A 19,464-nucleotide genomic window follows, 5' to 3' on the forward strand; every position below is an offset into this window, starting at 1 on the left:
TTCAGGTCCCTGCAGGGGAGAGGCAGCACATGCTGGGGGCAGGCAGGGGCAGATGGCGGCTGTGGGGAGGAGGAAGTCAGGGGCAAAGGAGGAAGCTATAAGTAGATGAGGGGCCAGGGAGGAGGAGGCTTGGACTGGGAGCTGTGGGGCAGGTGGCCATGTGGAGGGAGAGTAGGTAAGGGTGCGGTGTGGCAGGCGGAGGTGTGGATGTAAAGAGAGGCTTCCAGGCAGACCTTCATTGCCTGGACTGGGTGGAATGATCCTCCAGGCAGCATGACTGGGGTCCTGCAGAGCCCTTGCTGCCTCGGGAGTTCTGTCCCCAGCTGCCAGAGCAGGGACCCCATGCTCACCCACTGGTAAATGATGCAAGGCCACGGCAAGGAGCAGCTGGGGCAACCAGAGTCCTGCCTGGCTCTGGAAGCAGGGCCCCTGGCTCTGCACCTGCTCCAGGACACCCATCCTCTTCTCCACACCTTGGTACAGCATAGATGAGGTGCTTGTGGCACAAGCCCTTCAAGACCTGTGGGCAGCAGGGGCTTGATGTGGGACAGGCCTGCCCCCCTCTGGTCCCCCTTTGCCCTGCACCCTTTGCCCACCAATGCTCCCCTGACCCCTGGCAGTCCCCCACAAAGTGCCCACCATGGCTGCCATCCTCCTGGAGCTTGCTCCTTGGGGTCTGCTGCAGGGGCTGGACCCCGAGGTGTCCTGGGCTGAAAGGCTGGGCAGGTGGCAGCAAAGGACTTTCTGGTGAAGCCTCTTACAGAGCTTTTTGGCAAGCTTGGAAAACTACAGTTTTGCTCTTTGCAGCACTCCCTGTTCTGGGCAAGCACAACCCTCATGACCAAGACTACGCTGGAAACTGCGACTGCCACAGGGCAGGTCTCATGGCTGGTGTGCTTTTGCTGGGCTTGCAGGGCTCCTGCTGGAAAAGGCTGCTGCTGGGTGGCTGGGGCAGCAGGATGCAACTCCTCTGCCAGCAGGGTCAGGAAAATTAGGTCCAAACACCAGCTGCTTGGCACTAGGAGGAATTCAGGGGCCAAGTGGCAGCTTGGTGAAGCTGAGCTCCTCTGGGACCAGTTGCCAGAGGAACTGCAAGGAAAGCCAATCCATAACTCAGTGTGACAACTTATGAGAGGGAACAGTGATAGCCACAAATTCTTCAAGAAAGTGGTTTTTACCTGCTCATACTGCCCTGCTCACAAACACCTGGATGGTTGTGCTGGTGCTCTGGCCAGGGTCATTGTGCATGACACAGGAGAGGGACAACAGCAACCAGGGCCTTACTCTGCTCCTGGGGAACCTCCTGAGTGCCGATAGCTGTCAAGCTGATGATGATAAGCACTCTGATGAGGAGTTGTTGGACTGATCTTTTTTAACCGTACCAGGGAAATATTTTCCCCATGTGCCATGCCAGGTTTGTTCACCTGATAACTTTGAAAACATCGTGCTCCTGATGAAGCACCTCTGACACAGCCCTCACTTTGCTCCACACTGATGCGCCATGGCCCATCTGAGAGCTCGTCCTGTGCAAAGTGGTTTCCCAGTAACAAGCCCACAGTGCACACCACAACACAGGCTGTAGGCAAAAGCTTCACCTGCTCCAAGTCAGGGTGATCCTTACTGCAGGCTTGGCTAAAGTGAATGGGAGCTCTTGCACCTCTTGCAACAGGCCAGCAGTTACCATTGTAAACACATTGACAACAAACTTTTGGACTGACCTTAGACCCTAATAGGGTGGCCCTTTGCCAGCAGGTCCTGCTCAGCTCAGGTCCATGAACTTGAGGGCAGCTTGCTGCCTGCTGGTTGCTCTTCCCCACATTGAACGTCTGTTTAAAGGCAATGACTGCAGCCTGTTGGAGGCTGTCCTCCTACTGCAAGGACACAGGGCCACCTGCCAATGAGTTGTCCAAGTTGCTCCATGCAAGCAGGGAAGTGTCCAGGGACCCATGTCCCAGGAACAGCCTTCTCCATTATCAGCAAGGGCACTGCTCTGGCTGTGCTGGGCCTTGCAGCGCTTTCACACACGCATTTCCATCCGCCCTTGGATCCACCCACCAGCTTGTGCTGCCCCCAATTATTTCCACCAACAGCCTCCCCAAAGCCGTGCCTCGGAGCACCGATGAGCAGCTGCCCCGCAAAGGTGGGGCGCAACCCCTGGGGCCAGCTCAGGCTGTTGGGGCTCTTCCTCCCCAAACGATGCAGGGGAGAGCTGCGCAGGACGCGGCAGGAGGAGGACCCCCGCCACTTTTACTCCCGCCTTCCGGGAGGCATGTGCACGCAGCAGGGATCCGGGAGCCCCGGGCAGCTGCTCGGCGCCTCCCCCGCCGCCGCCGCCTGCCGGCACCAGGGGTCCCGTAGAGATCTGGCCCTGCCCGCACACTCCTGGAGCCGCTTCCCAGTAGGATCAGCGCCTCCGGCCCGCCGCTGCCGAGCCAGGACCGAACCCCACGACTGACCGGCGAGCTTGGCGGCGCTGACCCGGAAGACCCGCTCGTCCCGCAGCCCCGCCCCGCCCGCAGGGGCGTGCCCGGCGCCTGTGCGCAGTTTCGCCAATGAGAAAAATCTGCTGCCGTGCGTCAGCGCCCCGCGGCGGCGGCGGAGACTGTTGCTAGGCAGGCCGGCGCGGCTGGCCCAATGGGAGCGGGGTGCTGCGGCCGGGCCCGGGCGCAGGCGGCGGCGGCGGCGGCGGGCGCGGAGCGGCTGGGGCCCGGCGCTCACCATGCCCTACAAGCTGAAGAAGGAGAAGGTGTGGCGGGCGGCGGCGGTGCCGGGGTGTCCTCGCGCGGCCCGGTGACCGTCCGCCCGCTCCCGCCGCCCTCCCCGCCGCGGCCTTCCCTCGGCGCGGCCCTCGGGCGGGGGCGCGCGCGGAGCTGCGGCCGACAGGGGGCGGGGGCGCGCGCCCGGGGGCGGGCGGGGCGGGTGGTGCAGGAGGGCGGCGGGGGCGCGCGGGGGCCGGGGGAGGGGCGCCCGTGGTGCCGGTGCCCACGCGCGAGCCCGGCGGGGGAGCGGCGGCTGCGGCCCGCCTCGCCCCGCGCGCTCGGGAGGCGGCAGGAGGTCGCGGGGGCCGCGGGGCACGGCCGCTCCCCCCGCGCGATGCCTCCAGCGGGGGAGGTACGGCCCCACCCGTCTCCTCGCAGGCGGGGTGGGGGCCCGGATCCACTTCTGCCGCCGCTGCCCGGTGCGGGCGGGCCGGGCTCGGCCGTGTCCCGTGCCCGCCGGGGCTGTGTGTGCCCTACGCCTTGCAGAGCCGGTGGGCGGCAGCGGAGCCGTGACCCGCGGAAGGGCTGGCCCCGGCTGGGCCCGGGGGCCTTGTAGCCCGGCGGTGCCCGGCCGGGGTCAGCTTGCAGTGACCGGGACGGGATGTCCCGGCTGGGGCCCGTGCCGCTGCCGCGGGCGTCCGCGGCCGGGGGAGTTGTTCGGGGTGCCCTTCTCGGGGGAAAGGGGCTGGGAGCTGCCGCCCGAAGCAGGGCTCACTGCAGGGGGTGGTGGTGGGGTGGGTCTGTGGTAGGGTGCAGCTGAACTCTGCAAAGAGATGCTAAAATTCTTCACAAGGTGAAATTCTCTCTTGTTGTATTCGTTGTTTCAGGAGTCTCCGAAGTCTACCAAAAGCACTACAAAGCCTGGCAGCAGCAGTAGCGGGAAGGATGGTGGGGCAGAGAATTCGGAAGAGGTAAGGCTTCCCCTTTGGATGCAGCAGTGTCCGTGTGCAACTCGTCTTTGAGGAGGAATAATATCTTTAATTCTAGCTCCTTCAAGCTGCTCTGCCAGGTAACGTATGCTACCGGGATCTTACGGAATCAGAGAAGATCGTAGCAAAGACTAAACTTAAGATGAAGTTAGTTCCCCTTGAAAGTTGGCCCAAAGGGAACGATGACTATGGAAGAGGCAGGATGAGTCTTATACCCTGCAGCCCTGCAAAAAGGGATTTGGCATGAAGCTGAGGGCAAGCAGCGCTCGCAGAGGTGGGCAAAAAGTTGGCTGCAGAGGAGGAAGAGCCACGGTTCTCAAGAAGGAGGAAGCCTGACAGATAGGAGCAGCTTCCTTGCTCCTGTCAGAGCAAAGCGCAGTAAACACTGTTGTCATCTTTTGTCAGAGTGGGAGAGTAGTGAGAAGCAATGGAAAAGGAGCATGTTCTTTTGAGGCATTCTCTGGCAGAGTGAAACTAGGAAATAATGGATAGGACACCTGAAAAAATAGAGGTAAGCTGCTAGAGATTAAGTGGTTCTCCTTTGGTTTAATAGCCTTGTTGCTGAATACAACGTTAGTCACAAGAAGGCACAGCCTGTATTCCCAGCTGTGCAAAGTCTCTTTCACTCTCAAACCAGATGTGATACAATGGCCTCAGCAGAGCCTGATAATATGATAAGGTGTGCTTGGAATTAACAAAAATTTGGGTAAACTGGAACTTTTCTGGTAGACTTGAGTTTGTCCAGCACTCAAACAGTGTGGTTGTGGATTTTGAGCCTTGGCTCAGAAGAGTATTGTACATGTGTCCAAGGAAGCATGTGTGTGTGTGTGTGTGTGGTTTTTTGGTTGTGTTTTTTGGTTTTTTTTTTTAATACTGCAATTTTGCAAACAAGCTGTGCCACTTCTATGTCCATAGAAGCCTGTGTGCTTGAGTCTTGTCTGGAACACATTGCACTTGTAATTTGGAGGACTGGGGATGGGAGACATGTAAGGCTAATGAAGACTAGGAAGAAATCTGTAGTTCAGTGGGATGGTTGTAGTCAAAATAAGGTTATTTTAGAGTTTTCTTCAAGGCATAGATCTGTATTGCAGAGCCTCAGAAAATATCCCTACTACTAGCCGCTCAGTTTCAAGGACCAAGCTGTGCTTGTGTCTAATCTGCTGTATGGCCAGCAAGGAATCAGAAGCTGAATTTGTTTGCCTTGGAGCAGATGGCAGTTTTGTAGATTCTCTTTTCATATCCCATCCTGTTCTTGGCCTCTGCCCATTTTATGTTGTGTATACAGCTGAAAACAGCTTGCTGGGAGAGCTGTCTGCCGACTCTCAGGAAGTGAAAGCACTCCTGCCTTGGCATCATGGGGTCAGGCTTACCTTTTATTTCTTTGGCACTCTTTGTCTGTGGAGTTCACCTCTCTGGGAAGAGGAAGGAGAGCCTGGGTCTTGCAATGTGAGGGTGACGGATAGCCATCAAATAGAGCACTCTGATGTCCCCATCCAAATCAGTGGTGGGCTGTGATGCTGCTCTCCTGGTTACAAGTGGTGCACTAAGAAAGGAAGAGCAGCGCAGGCTACAAGTTTCCTTCCATGACCTGAAACAGCACGTAATGTCTGGTTGTTTCTGGGTGCAGAAGAAGCTTAGAAGTGATTCGTCGAACCTTCCCTCCCACAAAACATACCCAGCCACTTCCTCATACTCCAAACAAAATCCAGCCCTTCTTTAAGATGGAAGGCTGGGTCTCCTTTGATCATAAGAACAGAGAGCAGAGCAGAAAGGAGACACCTCTGCAGTGTGCGCTGCCACAGGTCCTTCTCCCTTTTCCTGTTGAGTTTGCAGTGCAGTTTGTTCTCTCTTGGTGCTTTCCTGTCTCCGGACTGCTCTGCTGCAGAATGGAAGAGAGCTCTTTGCTTGATGAGAAGAAATGTATACCAGTTTGAATGCAATTTTCCTGCTCTTCAGGAAACACAGAAAGGTATTTTGACTTTCACATTGGGGGACTATGAGGAATTAGGTAACGTGTGCTAGGAGCAAGAGTCCTTCCTTGTTGTCAGAAGCAGGAGGGGGTTTGACTCATGAAACACTAGGAGTGGTATTGCCTAGTGGGGTTGATGGGCTGAGTCTAGCCTGGGTGCCTCTGCTGCCATTGTGAGAGTTTTGTGCCCTATAAATTCCTCCACAGAGTTATGGTTGGTTGCCTTTTTCTAAGGTGAAAGTTGTGTGTACCAAAGAGAATTTTCTTTTTTCTTCGTATCTCAATAAATGCTTAATGGGCTTGCAGCAGGAGAGCAGTGTTTGGGCAGTCCTCTTCCAGTATGCGCTTTCTTCTCTCACACCATGCTCCAAGGAGTAGTGGAGGACTCAGCCCTAATTTATCCTGGTACCAGAAAGTTGTGACTTGTTTTGCAGGCAAGTTGTCTGGCTGGTGGAATGAGTAAAGCTTGTTGAAGTGCATCTCTGGTTTGACAGATCTGAGCAAGTGCAGCAGACTAGGAGCTCATATGGGGATCTCTGTGAAGGGAGATGAAGAGGGTAGGAGTCAGTCCAGAAACCATTAAGCATAGTGCTTTGTTCTCTGCAGTGAAGGAGCTTTTAGTGGAGCTGATCTGGAAGGGCAGATGTGTTCAAAAGCAGATGCAACCCCACATGGGAAGGCAAGCGTTTGAGTGCCCTTGTAAGTACAGGGGTACTGCAGTGCTTTTTTAGATGCCCATCTTAGGGTGAAGCTGTCTGAGGTGAAGAGCCAGCAGAACCTGGCCAGCCCCTGGCTTTGGGGGGACAGTTTGCTCAGGAAGAGGCAGGAGCAGTGGAGGAAAACATGAGAGCAGGGAGTGGGAAATAAAAGGTTTGTTAAGTTCATTCCCTCTGGAACATGATGAAGATATGAATGGAGAGAATTTCTGTTTAGCTATTTAAGGAGAAAAAAAAAAATGTCAGAAAACGAAGCAGCGTTGAATGAGAGGATGAGAAAGAGTTACTCCTCCTGTCCAGAAAGACTGGGAGAGGCAGCTGGGTGGGGAAGACAGTTTAATGAACTGGAAGTGGGAGCAGGGATTAGCAGCAGCAGTAAAGAGGAGAGAGAAGTTGCTCTGCAGCCTCCAGGGCAGCTTGGAGCCTTGCTGATGAGATTTGCAGCTCTGGGAGAGGGTGCTCCTTTTCAATCAGCTGCTGTATTATGTGTTTTGCAGATATCTCCATGGGGCTTGTTACTGCAGTACCTGGAGCTCATTATTCAGAGACGGGCATTACACTGTGTTGGTGTTACTTGTGAGGCAGGGAGCTTGATTTTAATAGGGAAGCTGCGTAACAGCAGACAAAGAGAGCAGGTACTGACTTGAGGGATGGGAAGGGAAGAGTCATCTGAGGAGGAGGAGCTGCAAGCAGATCTGGGCTGAGAAGCTTAGCAAGTGGGGGATGCTCAAGGGACCAGTGAAGCAGAAGGGCTTTCCGAGCGGCGATGCACCCAGCTGCAGTAGGAGTGCCTGCAGAGGTGAGGTCATGCACGGATAAGAGAGCGGAGGAGAAGCTGGCACAGCTCAGCGTGGCTGGGGAAGAGGGTCTCTGTCCCTGGGAGCCCGGGGTAAAGAGAGATGGCACAGAGCAAGTCCAGAGCCCATTGACTTGTGCAGGCAAGTTCCTAGCAAGGAAGAGAGGTGGTGGGAACCAGCGGGGAGGAAGTGCCGGGGAGCCTGCGCCTGGAAGAGTTCGAACACAGTTGCAATTGGGGCTGGCCCATCCTGTTGGCATGAGTAGCCACTCCACCACAGTGGGAAAGGTGGGGCTGCCGCACCGCGCTTGGGCAAACAGCTTTATGCTGTTCTCTGGTCATTTCAGCATGTGCAGCGTAACAGCCGCTGACAAACAGTGTCTCCCAGGCAGCTGGCTTTGCCATGGTGGTGTGAGCCCTGCCTGTCACGAGGGGGCTGAGCCTGATCACGTAGATGTGCACAATGTTAGTGATCAGCTGGTGTTGATGTCTGTGAGGTTGACACCTGTGCATTAAGAGAAAAGCTTTCAGTTTTAGCAGCCTGCTGTGTTTTCAGGGATGGAAACTTCAGAGAAGAAAGTGTTAGGAAACTTAAAACAAGCCTCTTCTCCTACCTTGGCCACCAGAATCAGGTGTTGAAGACCGAAGGATAGCAGGCCTGCCACAGGAAGCATGTCCTGAAAGCAAGTATTCAGCTTGATGCCAGAAAGTCCATATAGAACTAATCCATCCCAAAACTCTCTGAGCACTGCAGCATAGGAGTATATCTCATTTTCTCTAGCAAACTCAGTTGTGTGATTTTTGCATGTGTATGGCTGTTTCTTAAATAACTAGCAGCTAAACCTGAAGCTGTGTTTTGTCTCTCTTCATGCCAGCTGTTGAAAACTGTAGAAACTGGTGGCAAGGACTTTTCCAGACCCCTGATGAAGGCAGCGTGGCCACAGCCTGTTAGCATGTGATACACACACCATGTTCAGAACATTTTCCTGTGGCATGTCTGGGTGGATGGGGAGTGCACAGGCATGTCCCTTCAGCTAGGAGGACCCATGTGTCCTGCTTTCCTCAGTGTTACCTGTGAGGCCGCCGATGCATCTTTTGTTTCTCTCTGTACCATCTTTTCTCCATGGTGGCTCAGCATTCAGATTTTGCCCTTGTTCCCTGTGGATGGAAGGTAATGCAGATTAGAGGACTAGCCATCCCAAAAGCATCTGGACCACATCTGAGTGGCTCATGCTGCCCTGATACCCAAATATTCAGGGTGAGGAATGAACTTCTCACTCTTGGAAGGTTGCCAGCAAGGGTTCAGTCTGACTTAAGTGAGGAGAGGCCACTGTTCAGGATAAGTTGCCTCCAATTTGTAGTCTCAGCCCACTGCATCTGTCAGACACCACTGTTTTCATCACAACCTTATCTTACTCTGATATATCATCATGGGACAATGGGACATCACTCTCATCATGGCACAATGCTGCTCCATGAAAGGAATCAGATCAAATCTAAACTGAAGAGAGTTCAAATTTTACTGTCTCTGCCCACCTTGGCTTGGAGCTGAGCTTGAAACAGAAGCACTTAAGATTTCCTTCAAGCAGAACCAGACCAGAACCAAAACATTTCTGATTTTTGGTTCAAAGTAATGGCTTGACAAAACAATTGGTGTTTCATGTTGAGCACTGTTCTTCACAAGAAGTTTTGCACTTGCTCTACAGAGCCTAATCTGTAGAGCAGTGTCTCCTTGTAGGCAGCTTTCCCTGTTCCTACCTTGCTGCCTCCCCACATACTGCGGGTGTAGTAATTCTTGCTCTTGCACTGTGGTGCTGTGCTGTACCTCTTTTGAGTCCATCAGGACTCGGTTCAGGGTCAGGACTGTGCCCATCTCAGGTAAGCTGCAGCTCAGCTGTTCCTCACAGGAAGAGATTGGCCATATCTCGTTTGGAGGAGAGCTCTGATGAGCTTGTGCACTGTTGGTACTTTCCCTCAAAATCCTCCTGTCGGTGTTCTGGGGAGGTGTGCATTAGTACTGTTATGCTGTATGTGACAGCTTGGAGTTTATGGGGGAAGGAGGGGGTGACATCCAAGGATTTCACACACCTCTGCTCCCCATCCATTGCGCTACCCCTGTTGTGTCCTGAACAGGTTCACCCTGCTGCTTCTTGGCTTCATGTGCCAGCGGGAAGGAGGTGGCAGAGCTGAGGAAGGGAGAGGGAGCATTGCACCAGGCTAACGCAACAGAGCCAGAGTAGCCTGAGTGCTGTCTCCAGCTGAGCTGTCTGCTGTAGGCTTGCTGGCGGGATGTTGCTCCCTTCCATATTAAGTTTTCCATAAGTTGGGTCAGTGTGTGGTGTTAAAGGGTCAGTTATTGAGCCATTATGGCCCAAGTGAGACTTGAACCAGCAGAGCTTCAGCAACGTCGGAACAGAGCTGAGCAAACACTGGCTTGAGTTTCTGGTCACCTGCTAAAAATAAGAAAGTGCCTCTGTAAGTGCTGTTTAACAAGCATGAAGTGGAGAGGATGTCTGATGGAGGAAAGTGCAGGCAGAGAGTTTGTGTGGCTAAAAGGGGTGATGTGGAAAAAGCAAATTGACAGAAGTCTAGACAGCAGTGAGGCTGAGACAAGGTGAAGATGGCGGAAGCAGCCAGGACAGGTTGGGAAAGCCCACAGCCTTGGACTTAAGGTTTGGGTATGGCCTGTGTGGCTTGTAGACTGACAACTCCTGGTCTGTGGGTGCAGCAATGATTTTGGTGGTTCTTCACTATTGCCTTTCCGGGGCCATGATGTCTGCCTAGCACTACAGGCTGCCTTGCTTTTTCCTAGATGGTTCCCTCCACAAGGATAAGGTAGCAACTTGCTAGTTTTCAAAGCTTGTTTGCTGTGTGTTGTACAGAGTGCTGTAATTGGAGGCAGCAGCACACTGAGATTTGTGTTTGGACCATGGAAAGTTCTTATTTCTGCTTTTTTGTGTCAACAAACTCCTATAATGTTGCAAGATGTGGCTTTGCTTTCTGTATCCCTAGCACCCAGTGTGCCAAGAGGCTCTGGTGTCTTTGTAGTACCTTGCAGACAGGAGTAAAACTGATGTTCACTTTGCAGGTATGCTGCAAATGCAACCAAAGGGTCTAGAGCCCCACAGGAGTGAGTGAGATGCGCTGAATTGCAAGTGCAACGGTGAAAAATGTGCCCAGTTTCTTCAGTCCAAGAAGATGTCAATGGTATCTGATTGTTTGTGAGACTTGCAGGTAAAAGCTTATGAGCTGTTTTACTCTTTTCTCCCTCATCAGGCCCAGCAGCCTCAGCAGCAGCCACAGCAGCAGCAGCAAACTTCAAATAAGCGGCCCAGTAACAGCGCTCCCCCACCAACCCAGCTGAATAAGATTAAGTACTCCGGGGGACCCCAAATAGTGAAGAAGGAGCGCCGGCACAGCTCTTCTCGCTTCAATCTGAGCAAAAACCGTGAACTACAAAAGCTCCCAGCCCTTAAAGGTAAAGAAGCTGTGGGGTGGGGGTGACCTGCATGACAAGCTGCTTCTTCTCCAGGCAGAGTGCAGCGGTGTAAGGGATCTTCCCAAAGTGACCCTGGCAGTGTCCTGCTAACCTCCTGCTGGCAGCGTGGCAGGGAATGGCTCTAGGAAAGGTGCTTGTCTTGGCAACAGGTTGAGAATTGATGGATAGCCTAAAAGAAAAGGAGGATGCTCAATGTGAACTTCAATGCTTATGTTCCCATTTGAACTGATTTAAACCCTCATTTAGGGTTTATCATCAGTTAAATCATATGTGCTTAGGATTGCCTAAGATTCTTCAGGAGGTTGTGCAGGGAAGTGCAGAGACCTTGGTGCAGACTGCTCTTGATTCCTTCAGCCATCTGTTCCTGGGAGAGGACCAGGCCTCCTCCTCCTTGAGTTTCCATTGCAAATTATGGTAGTGCTATTGAACTTGTCCACATTAGGGCAATTATCCAGCATTAGCAGTTAGTCTACATAATGGTGCAATTAAACATGACTTAAGTGTGGACAAGGACAAAACATTTTCAGCAGTCACTCAGCCAGGCCCATTGCTGGCGTTGCTCACAGAAACAGGCAGTCCTTTTAGGAAGTGTGACTTCTTTGCAGCTCAGCAGCCATTCTGCAAGCAGGAGGTCAGTTTGCCTGATTGGCCTTAGCAGTGCATAGTTTCCAGTGGCAACATATCAAAAAGAGAATGCAGTTAATATAGGGCCTCTGGCACCTTGGCCCCTCTCTTCTGAGCTATTCTCTGGAAGGAGAGCTAGCCTACAGTGTGCTCTGCCCAGCTCCCTTTGTGACTGTGTGGTGCAGGGCATGGGCGTCACTGGTCTGTGATGGGAGATAGTTAAGTGAGTTCCTTTTCCAGTGTACCTTGTACTGGGAAAGGATCAATGCTTATCAGATTAGAAACCACTACCATGTTTGAAATCGCTATATGGGATAGTTGCTCCAGAGGCCTTGCAATCCCTCTGCTTCCACTGTTCCATCTCCATAGCAGGCATAACACTGCCTCTCCCTCTTCCCCCACCAGCTCAAGGGGGACGTGACAGGGGAGGGGGAATGCAGGTCAGGGAGCAAATCACACTGATACCTGGGCAAACCAGGAAGATGTTTTGCCTATCTCCAAGGACAGACATCCCTGCTCTCTCTGACAGATGCTCCTCCACACGAACGAGAAGAGCTTTTTATCCAGAAGCTGCGGCAGTGCTGCGTGCTTTTTGACTTCATCTCTGACCCCCTCAGTGACCTGAAGTTCAAGGAGGTGAAGCGAGCAGGTCTCAACGAGATGGTGGAATACATCACACACAACCGTGATGTTGTCACTGAGGCCATCTATCCTGAAGCTGTTATCATGGTAGGACATGGGTCCAGTTTGTGCTTGTGTGCCAAAGAAATAAGGACTGTTCAGAAGCATGCAGGGGATGAGGGGATAGGGATTTGTCAAAGAGGAGTGTGACCCCAGTCCTACCCATTGCTTATTACCTGCACACCCCCAGAAAGAGAAGTGGGGCAGGGGTTGTGTGACAGTGCCTGGTGTAGGTAAAGGTGGAAGCTCTTGTCTCTGGCACAGACTGCACTTGTGGAGTTCATATGCAGACTGTAACCCTACAGCCTCTAGGGAGGGATCTTTTTGTGAGCACAGCTATGGCAAATAACAATGTGTTGCTCTGCAGTGAAGGATTTGCTACAGGGAGGACTGTTGTGAGGTGCAGGGAATGTCATTCATAACACCTTTTCACTTAGTTTTCAGTAAACCTCTTCCGGACACTCCCGCCATCATCCAATCCCACCGGCGCGGAGTTTGACCCTGAGGAAGACGAGCCTACTTTAGAGGCTGCCTGGCCGCACCTTCAGGTGAGGAGGAGCGGGGTATATAGATATGGTGAATTTATCTCCAGGAAGTCGAAAGTCCACGTAGTGCTGGAACCTGCCAGCCCTGTTGCTGGCTGTTTCCCTAGCCTGCGAGGGTTGCCAGCGTGGGGTTGGGGAGAGACCAGGCTTGCCACCTATGGGTCAGAGGTGGCTGGTGGGCAATGCAGGCAGCAGGGGTGTCCTGGAAACAGGCTGATGGCTGTGTGCAACATTCACCTGCAGATGGCTGTAGTTCCACGTGGCCCTGAGGTAGGGAACACTTTACTGGGAGTGAGGGAGTTGTGCCATATTGCCTATGTGAGAAGCAATTCCCAGCAGTGTTGATGTCCCTCCCAAAGGCTCAAGAGCCCTTCATTGTCTGGGCTTCAGCAGCATTTGAGACAGCACCCCTGTCTGCTTCAGCACTCCTCTCCTTGCCCAGCTCCCTCGGAGGCGCATGGAAGAGGAGGACTGCTTGGTGCCAAAGCAAAGCCTGTGTTGGCACCTCCTAACATGTCTCCCGTATGCGGGATGTAATTCAGTTGTGTTAACTGAGAGCAAATGTTTGACCAGAAAAGATAGGGAACTGGAGGGGAGGAAGAGGGAAAGGAAGACAAGGATCTTTTAGTTAGGCTGTCTGTCGTGGGAAATAGACTTTAAGACAAACTAGGTGAAAAGGGTTATGAGAGCAACAGTGAGCTTGGCTTAGCAGAGCTCAGCAGTGGAAATCAGGAGGTAAGCTTATGGGAGGCCTTCCCAGGCACTTGCACAGGGACATGTTGTCAAGCAGACAAAGGCAGAACAAGAGCCAGGCACTGCAGAATGAAGCAGAAAATACAGAGAGGAAATAAGGTGCAGTTCTGCAGCAGTGGTTAATCACTTCTCACTGCTGCAGTTGACATAGGGATGTGAGTGTCGATAAAAATGACGTGTCCTCAGCACCAGAGTGCTATGAATGCTAGGAAGCATCAGTTTCTCAGATTTAAGTCAGCAGCAGTCAGCATGGATTTGTGGCAAGTGTGTGCTGAGTTTTTTTGATCATCACCCCAGTTTTTTCTGTGCTGCTGTCCTTGGCAGCTGGGCCCCACATGTGCATGGGTGGCCCCATAGCTCCTTCAATTCCAGAGTCAGACCTTTGGGATGCAGTGCTCTTGTTTGGCCTAGTGGCTCCTCAGAAGCGGTAGGCCGGGTCAGCCCTGGAATGGACTCGTCCCTCTAGGAGGGCAGCAGGACCAGAAGTTGGTGTTTCAGCACTGACAGCCTTCTTAAAACAAGCTACCTTTCGTAGTCCAAGTGGGAGACAACATGCAACTCGCATGGCTTAACAGGGCCGAGCCAGTCTGGAATCAGTCCCCAGGAGGCAGAGGACGCAATGTGTTTTCCCAGGGTCTGTTTCATTTTACTGCTTTTCTGTTCTTCCTTGGTGTATCTCAAGGGCTTCCAATGAAGCCTGAGCCTTTGCCGTCTCCTCTGGACGTTTCTGTTCTCTGTAGAGACATGAGCTGAAGGTTTGAGAAGAATTTCCCAGGCCTAGTGTCTTCATCTGAGTAGGTGGCTGTTGTCTTTGGTGGGACCTGAGGTGATGAGATCTTATGCAGACTTGGGCAGTTATGTGCCACCAGCCCCCTGCCCATCAGAGCAAGGGCAGCTGAGTTGATTCCACTGAGTGGGGAAACACAGGTTCCTGTGTTTTCTGTGTTCCCATTCAGGCTTCCGAGCCTTTCCCTGAATCCTTAAGGAGAAGGAAAACATTTAAAAACTGAAGTAAACACTGGTGAGAGGATGGGGAGGAATTTCTAAGTGATCTTTCCTTCTCCTCCCGTAGCTGGTGTATGAGTTCTTCCTCCGGTTCCTGGAATCGCCTGACTTTCAACCAAATGTAGCCAAGAAATACATTGACCAGAAGTTTGTACTATCTGTAAGTAATCCTTGCCCCTGCCACCGTGCACCACCTTTGTGAAGTACATGCAGCAGATTTTGGTCAAGGTGTTATGCAAACAGTCCAGCTTTGTCAGCAGGTGCTTGATGATGTGGGTTTTCTTTTTCCCTTTGTCTAGTCTTGAATGAGCAGCCAGAATTCTCTAGGCAGAGTGAGTGTGTGTGAGCTGTAGTCCCTGGAACTCATCACTCATTGTACAGGTGGAGAGGGGCACTGGGGACCTTGCAGGAGGAATCCGGGGACACACAGCTTTGTAGAGTGTGCAGGCCATCGCTGTGCTTCTGGAGATGAAAGAAGTGCTGATGTTTCAGCTTGTGACTAGGTGGCTGCATGTTTCAGGGAAGTGACCATTATGCTCAGGGTGCTGAAGGCATCACTCAGCTGAAAGAGCCACTTCTGCTGAGCAGGAGCAATGCCCAGTGTTGCTGGCAGCTTTGTCCAGACAGGCAGTATGCAGACACTGACTGAATTTCTCTCCCCACAGCTGTTGGATCTCTTTGACAGTGAAGACCCCAGAGAACGAGACTTCCTAAAGACTATTCTGCACAGGATCTACGGGAAGTTCCTGGGTCTGCGAGCATACGTGAGGCGACAGATCAACAATATATTTTATAGGTGAGATGTTTCTTAGTGCCACTGGCCTAGTGAATGAGTGGGACAATCCAGTGACATAAATTTGGGGCACTAGGCTGTGATTCTCTCTGATCCAGACTGTGATTAGCTAAGTGACTCAGTTATGTCACAGTACTTTGGTAGGGATAGCATTCATCTGTGCTTAAGAGCAGCGAGGATGAGGTAGCGCTGTGGTAGCTGCTGATAGCAAATGTTGGGACCTGTGAGCTCTAGCTGATCTGGGGGCCATGCATTTATTTGCTTCTGTCTCTTACACCTTGTCCTGTTGTCTTGGAGTTCTGTTATTTGCTAGGAAACTCTCTATCTCCAGTGTTTTTCCTTTCTTTTGCTTATCAAACTGTATCCAGAGTTTGACAATGACCTCTTGTTCTTCTCTTTAGGTTCATCTATGAAACAGAGCACCACAATGGGATTGCAGAGCTGCTGGAGATCCTGGGGAGGTAAGGGCACTTTTGGAATTCCCAGAGAACCCATAGTGAGTGAGACCTCCCAGCCCAACATGTTGCATGAGCTGGCAATGCCTTCCTTCAGCAGTTCTTGTAGGAGCTACCTCTTCTAGAGGATCTCAATCTGACAAAGCACACAGTGAAAGTACTCTCCAGCCTGCTGATAAATACAGTGTTAGCCTTCTCCTCCTCAGATCTGTTTCCTGTTCATTTGAGTTTGAGTCCAGTCACCCTTGCTGTCTTGCCTCAGCAGGCAGTAAGAATTCCTCACAGCCCTGAGAAGCTTTAGCAGTGGGCAGCCTTTTCCATGGCTTCAACTGCCCTTCTGTTTGCAGCCCCCTCATATGCCTCCATCCTTCTGTTCTGCAAAGTACAGCGTTGAGGACTGGGCTGCCTCTCTGCTTGCCTTCCCCAGAGGTTCTGCTTAAGTGTGTGTGGGCTCAGCTTGGCACAGGACAGAGCAGAGCCCAGGCCCCATTAGAGATATTTCCCTGCTGGGCCTGCTGAGGAAACACTCTTGCTGAGCATGCAGGATGGACCTCAGCTACCAAACTTCTTCTGGTGGGTGCCTTCTCAAGTGACTAATGAGAGCTAGGGCAAGCCACTGATTGTTTTGAAGTGAGAAATACTGTATTTCTGCTGAGTAAAGATGTTAACAAGACTTGTTTCTTCTCAGCATAATCAATGGGTTTGCTTTGCCTCTGAAGGAAGAGCACAAGATGTTTCTCATCAGGGTCTTGTTACCACTGCACAAGGTGAAGTCTCTCAGCGTCTACCACCCGCAGGTGAGAAGTGCTTCAAGTTCTGAGGGCAGAATGCGATTCTTGCAAAAGCCATTGTTCAGGATTGCTTATAGCTATTCACTGGGCTGCTTTACTGTGTTGTACAAAGTTCTTGCTGTAAGATGTTTTGGGCTCTGCACTGGTCCCTTACTGCGGTGATTTGTCCCAGCCTTGCAGTGCTTGGGCCCATATGTATACATGTGTGCTTTTTGCCACTGGCTGATAAGAGGGTGTCCTGCCATTTCCTGATGACTTAATGCTGTAGCATGCTTTGCCTTTCTGTGCTGGAAGTTTGTGAAATATTTGGGCACTGCTGAAACCAGAGGTAAAATTCTGAGCTGCAGTCATCAGCCTGTGTGTGTGGTGTGTCAGCTGTTAGTCACCACTGAGATATGCAGATGAATCAGTGTGCTGGGCTGCTAGACTGGTATAGAGATTAATTTCTTGCAATTTAAAATACGTAGTAGAAGAGTAGAGAAGATCAGGACTCGGGCTAGGAAGTGAAAAAGTATGGGTACTGAGCAGTGGTGTCTGTTCTCCCAGCCTTGTCTTTATGGGGCAGGGCTTTGTGATAGTCAGGTTTGTTCTTTCCCATGTGCTTGCTTTTGATGTATTAGCTGCGGACTGCTCTAGGTGGCTCAAGTTTTATTCTTTATGCTGCATGAATATTCCTGAGCTCAGGCCCTGCCTGCTTGGTCTTAGAGCCTTCACTTGACATCCGAAGAACTATATTCCTTTGTAGCTGCAACTATCTGCTCATCACACACACTGTGGAGGGCATAATATGACTTCCAGCCTAGAGTGGCGGCGGCACTTTAATCTCTGGTACACTTGAGTAAACTCTAATCTTGCCATGTTTTTTTTTTCCTACAGTTGGCATACTGTGTTGTACAGTTTTTGGAGAAAGACAGCAGCTTGACAGAGCCAGTGAGTAACCTTGCTTAACCTCTGTGTGTCAGTCAAGTCCCAAAAAGCTTCACAGCTTCCTTAGAGTACAGCAAGTGTGAAAAAAGGCTACAGAGGCTGGGAGTCAACTGGATTGTTTACTGTGTTTGCCTGGTACCCTGTGGGCAGAAGGGGCTGTGCTGCTCGCGTGCAAGCTTCAGGAGGATGGGCTATTGTCTTCCTTTGTGCTTCGGATCTTGGTGTAGCAGAAGGAACACTATACCACACTGTCCTTTCAGGGCAGAGCTTTCAGCTAGTGACAGATGTTGCAGAGAGAAGACACATGGCCATCTGGTATCTGATGGAACCAGCATGAGCAGGCAGGGGCCCTAAAATAGTAAGACTCTAGACTGCCAGAATTGGCTGAAAAACTGCGGGGATCAAGTTAAGAACCTGGGACACAAAGGTCTACTTAGGCAAGCCACTGTTCCTTGATGATGAAAGTATTCTTCTTCTTGCTCTAGCATCAGTTTGCTACCTCCATAGTGTTAAGTCACATTGTAGACACATTTGCCTTCAGGATGTAGTGCTGGGAAACACGAGGTTCTAAAATGCGTGAGCAGTGTAGATGGGGACCTCACATGTTCCAGTTACGGTCTGCGCAGACCTGCAGTGTTAACCAGGCTATATGCTGGCTTGGCAGCGGGTGCAAGCAGGAGACAAGTGTTTCTCCTCCCACTGCAGGGCAGGAAATGTCTTCTACAGAGCTGAGCTTCACAGCCTCAAAACAGCAGATGGCCAAAGAACACATGCTTGTGTCACTGTAGCAGGGAGCACCGGAAAGTGTGAGCATTTTAATGAGTAACGCTAACTGAGGTCGTTCTGTTCTCTGGCTGAAATGTGTGTGCTCGTGGTGAGCCTGACTCTGCTTGGTGGAAGCTGGTCAGCTGTTGTCAGCTTTCTGGCTCCTCAGCTCTGACACCAGCAGTGCTGAAGCAGACCTCCCAGCTTTTCCTTTAAATGTGGGTCCTCCATTTCCTGTGTTCCTGAAAGCCTGCTCTGAAACAAACTGCATAAAGTAGCTTCCTGATCATGCTGAGTACTTCCTGTGGCTGACATCCAGCCCAACAGCCTCCTGCCAAAGTGCTTACTGTAGGGTGAGGGAGAAGAGAGAAATAGAAATCTGTCAATATTTCCAGGATTAATTTTGCAGCTTATTCAAATAGTAAAACTCCATAGCTTGTCACTGCTTCCTAGGTAATGGGTTATTGGCCCCTGGATTAAAGACCTGTGTCTGATTTGGTGCTTGTGGAAAGCAGTGGGATGACCCAATTTCATTACTTTCAGTGTGTTGCATTGGGTCTCAACCAGACATACCAAGGCCGTATTGCCACAGATTGTGGCCTGGTGAAGCATCCTGCTTGTGAAGGTTTTGAATAGACTCCTGAAATGACTGAGGTTATTGAAGTCTTGACGAATTACAGGGCTTGTGCCTCAACAAGGCTCTGAATGCACTAGGAGATGTTGCACCCGTGCTGGAAGGAGGCCACATCACTCACTAGCTCCACACTCGTTTAGAGTGGGCTTCCCAGAAGCTTGCTCAGCCAGGCTTGACACGGTAGTTCTTGCATTAACAGCAGTCTGAATGACTGCCAGGTAAGCAAGGCCTTAGATGTGCTCAGTAATAGCAAAGACAGACTTGACACACCTCGCACCTCCTTAGCTGTAGGAGAAATTATGTCTGAGTCACTGAAGCTAACTCTTGCCTGAATGGCAGACCTGATTAATGACAAACACTGAGGATACCAAACTGTTGGCTTCTCAAGCCTTGAGTTGGTGGAAACATAATGCTCAGATATTTCTAATCTTGCTGTTGCATTGCCTACTCTGTCCCGGCACTGCTGTGAACTTCCTCTCGAGTTCTGGCTTCAGGATCAGCTTGCTGAAGTGCACAGAGTTTGAAAGAGCAAATCCTACTACCAGTTGTGAATCTAGTGTCCACAGAGTTAGCATTTCTGTAAATGCTGTACCAATGTTTCCAACAGAGTGAAGGTCTGCAGGATCTGGGATCCTGCCTTTGACTGTGTCTAGAAGCAGATGGGTAGGGAAGGAAGCGATATTAAAAATAAATAAATACAAACACAAACAGGGATATAGCCCTTCCGCTAGTATATTCTTGCAGAATCTTGTAAGCAATAGTTTACTCAGCCAGAAGTTGCATCTGCATTGTCATATTTAATTATCACCATTAGGTGTAACCA

At 51.4% G+C, this 19,464-nt stretch overlaps 1 protein-coding gene across 1 annotated transcript; it reads left to right on the forward strand.

The window, feature by feature from the left end:
• Nucleotides 1-2,719: 2,719 nt before the first annotated feature.
• PPP2R5D (protein phosphatase 2 regulatory subunit B'delta) lies at nt 2,720-17,790 on the forward strand (the record flags this gene model as incomplete). Its single annotated transcript, XM_081998617.1, has 11 exons — nt 2,720-2,746; nt 3,587-3,670; nt 10,446-10,647; nt 11,822-12,021; nt 12,411-12,521; nt 14,344-14,436; nt 14,942-15,072; nt 15,471-15,530; nt 16,213-16,321; nt 17,192-17,245; nt 17,728-17,790. 11 exons carry the CDS (start codon nt 2,720-2,722, stop codon nt 17,788-17,790), a joined length of 1,134 nt encoding a protein of 377 aa, XP_081854743.1.
• Between the last annotated feature and the right edge of the window lie 1,674 nt (nt 17,791-19,464).

The sequence above is a fragment of the Phaethon aethereus genome (assembly GCF_964289735.1).
Source record: "Phaethon aethereus genome assembly, chromosome: 3".
NCBI classification, from domain to species: Eukaryota; Metazoa; Chordata; class Aves; order Phaethontiformes; family Phaethontidae; genus Phaethon; species Phaethon aethereus.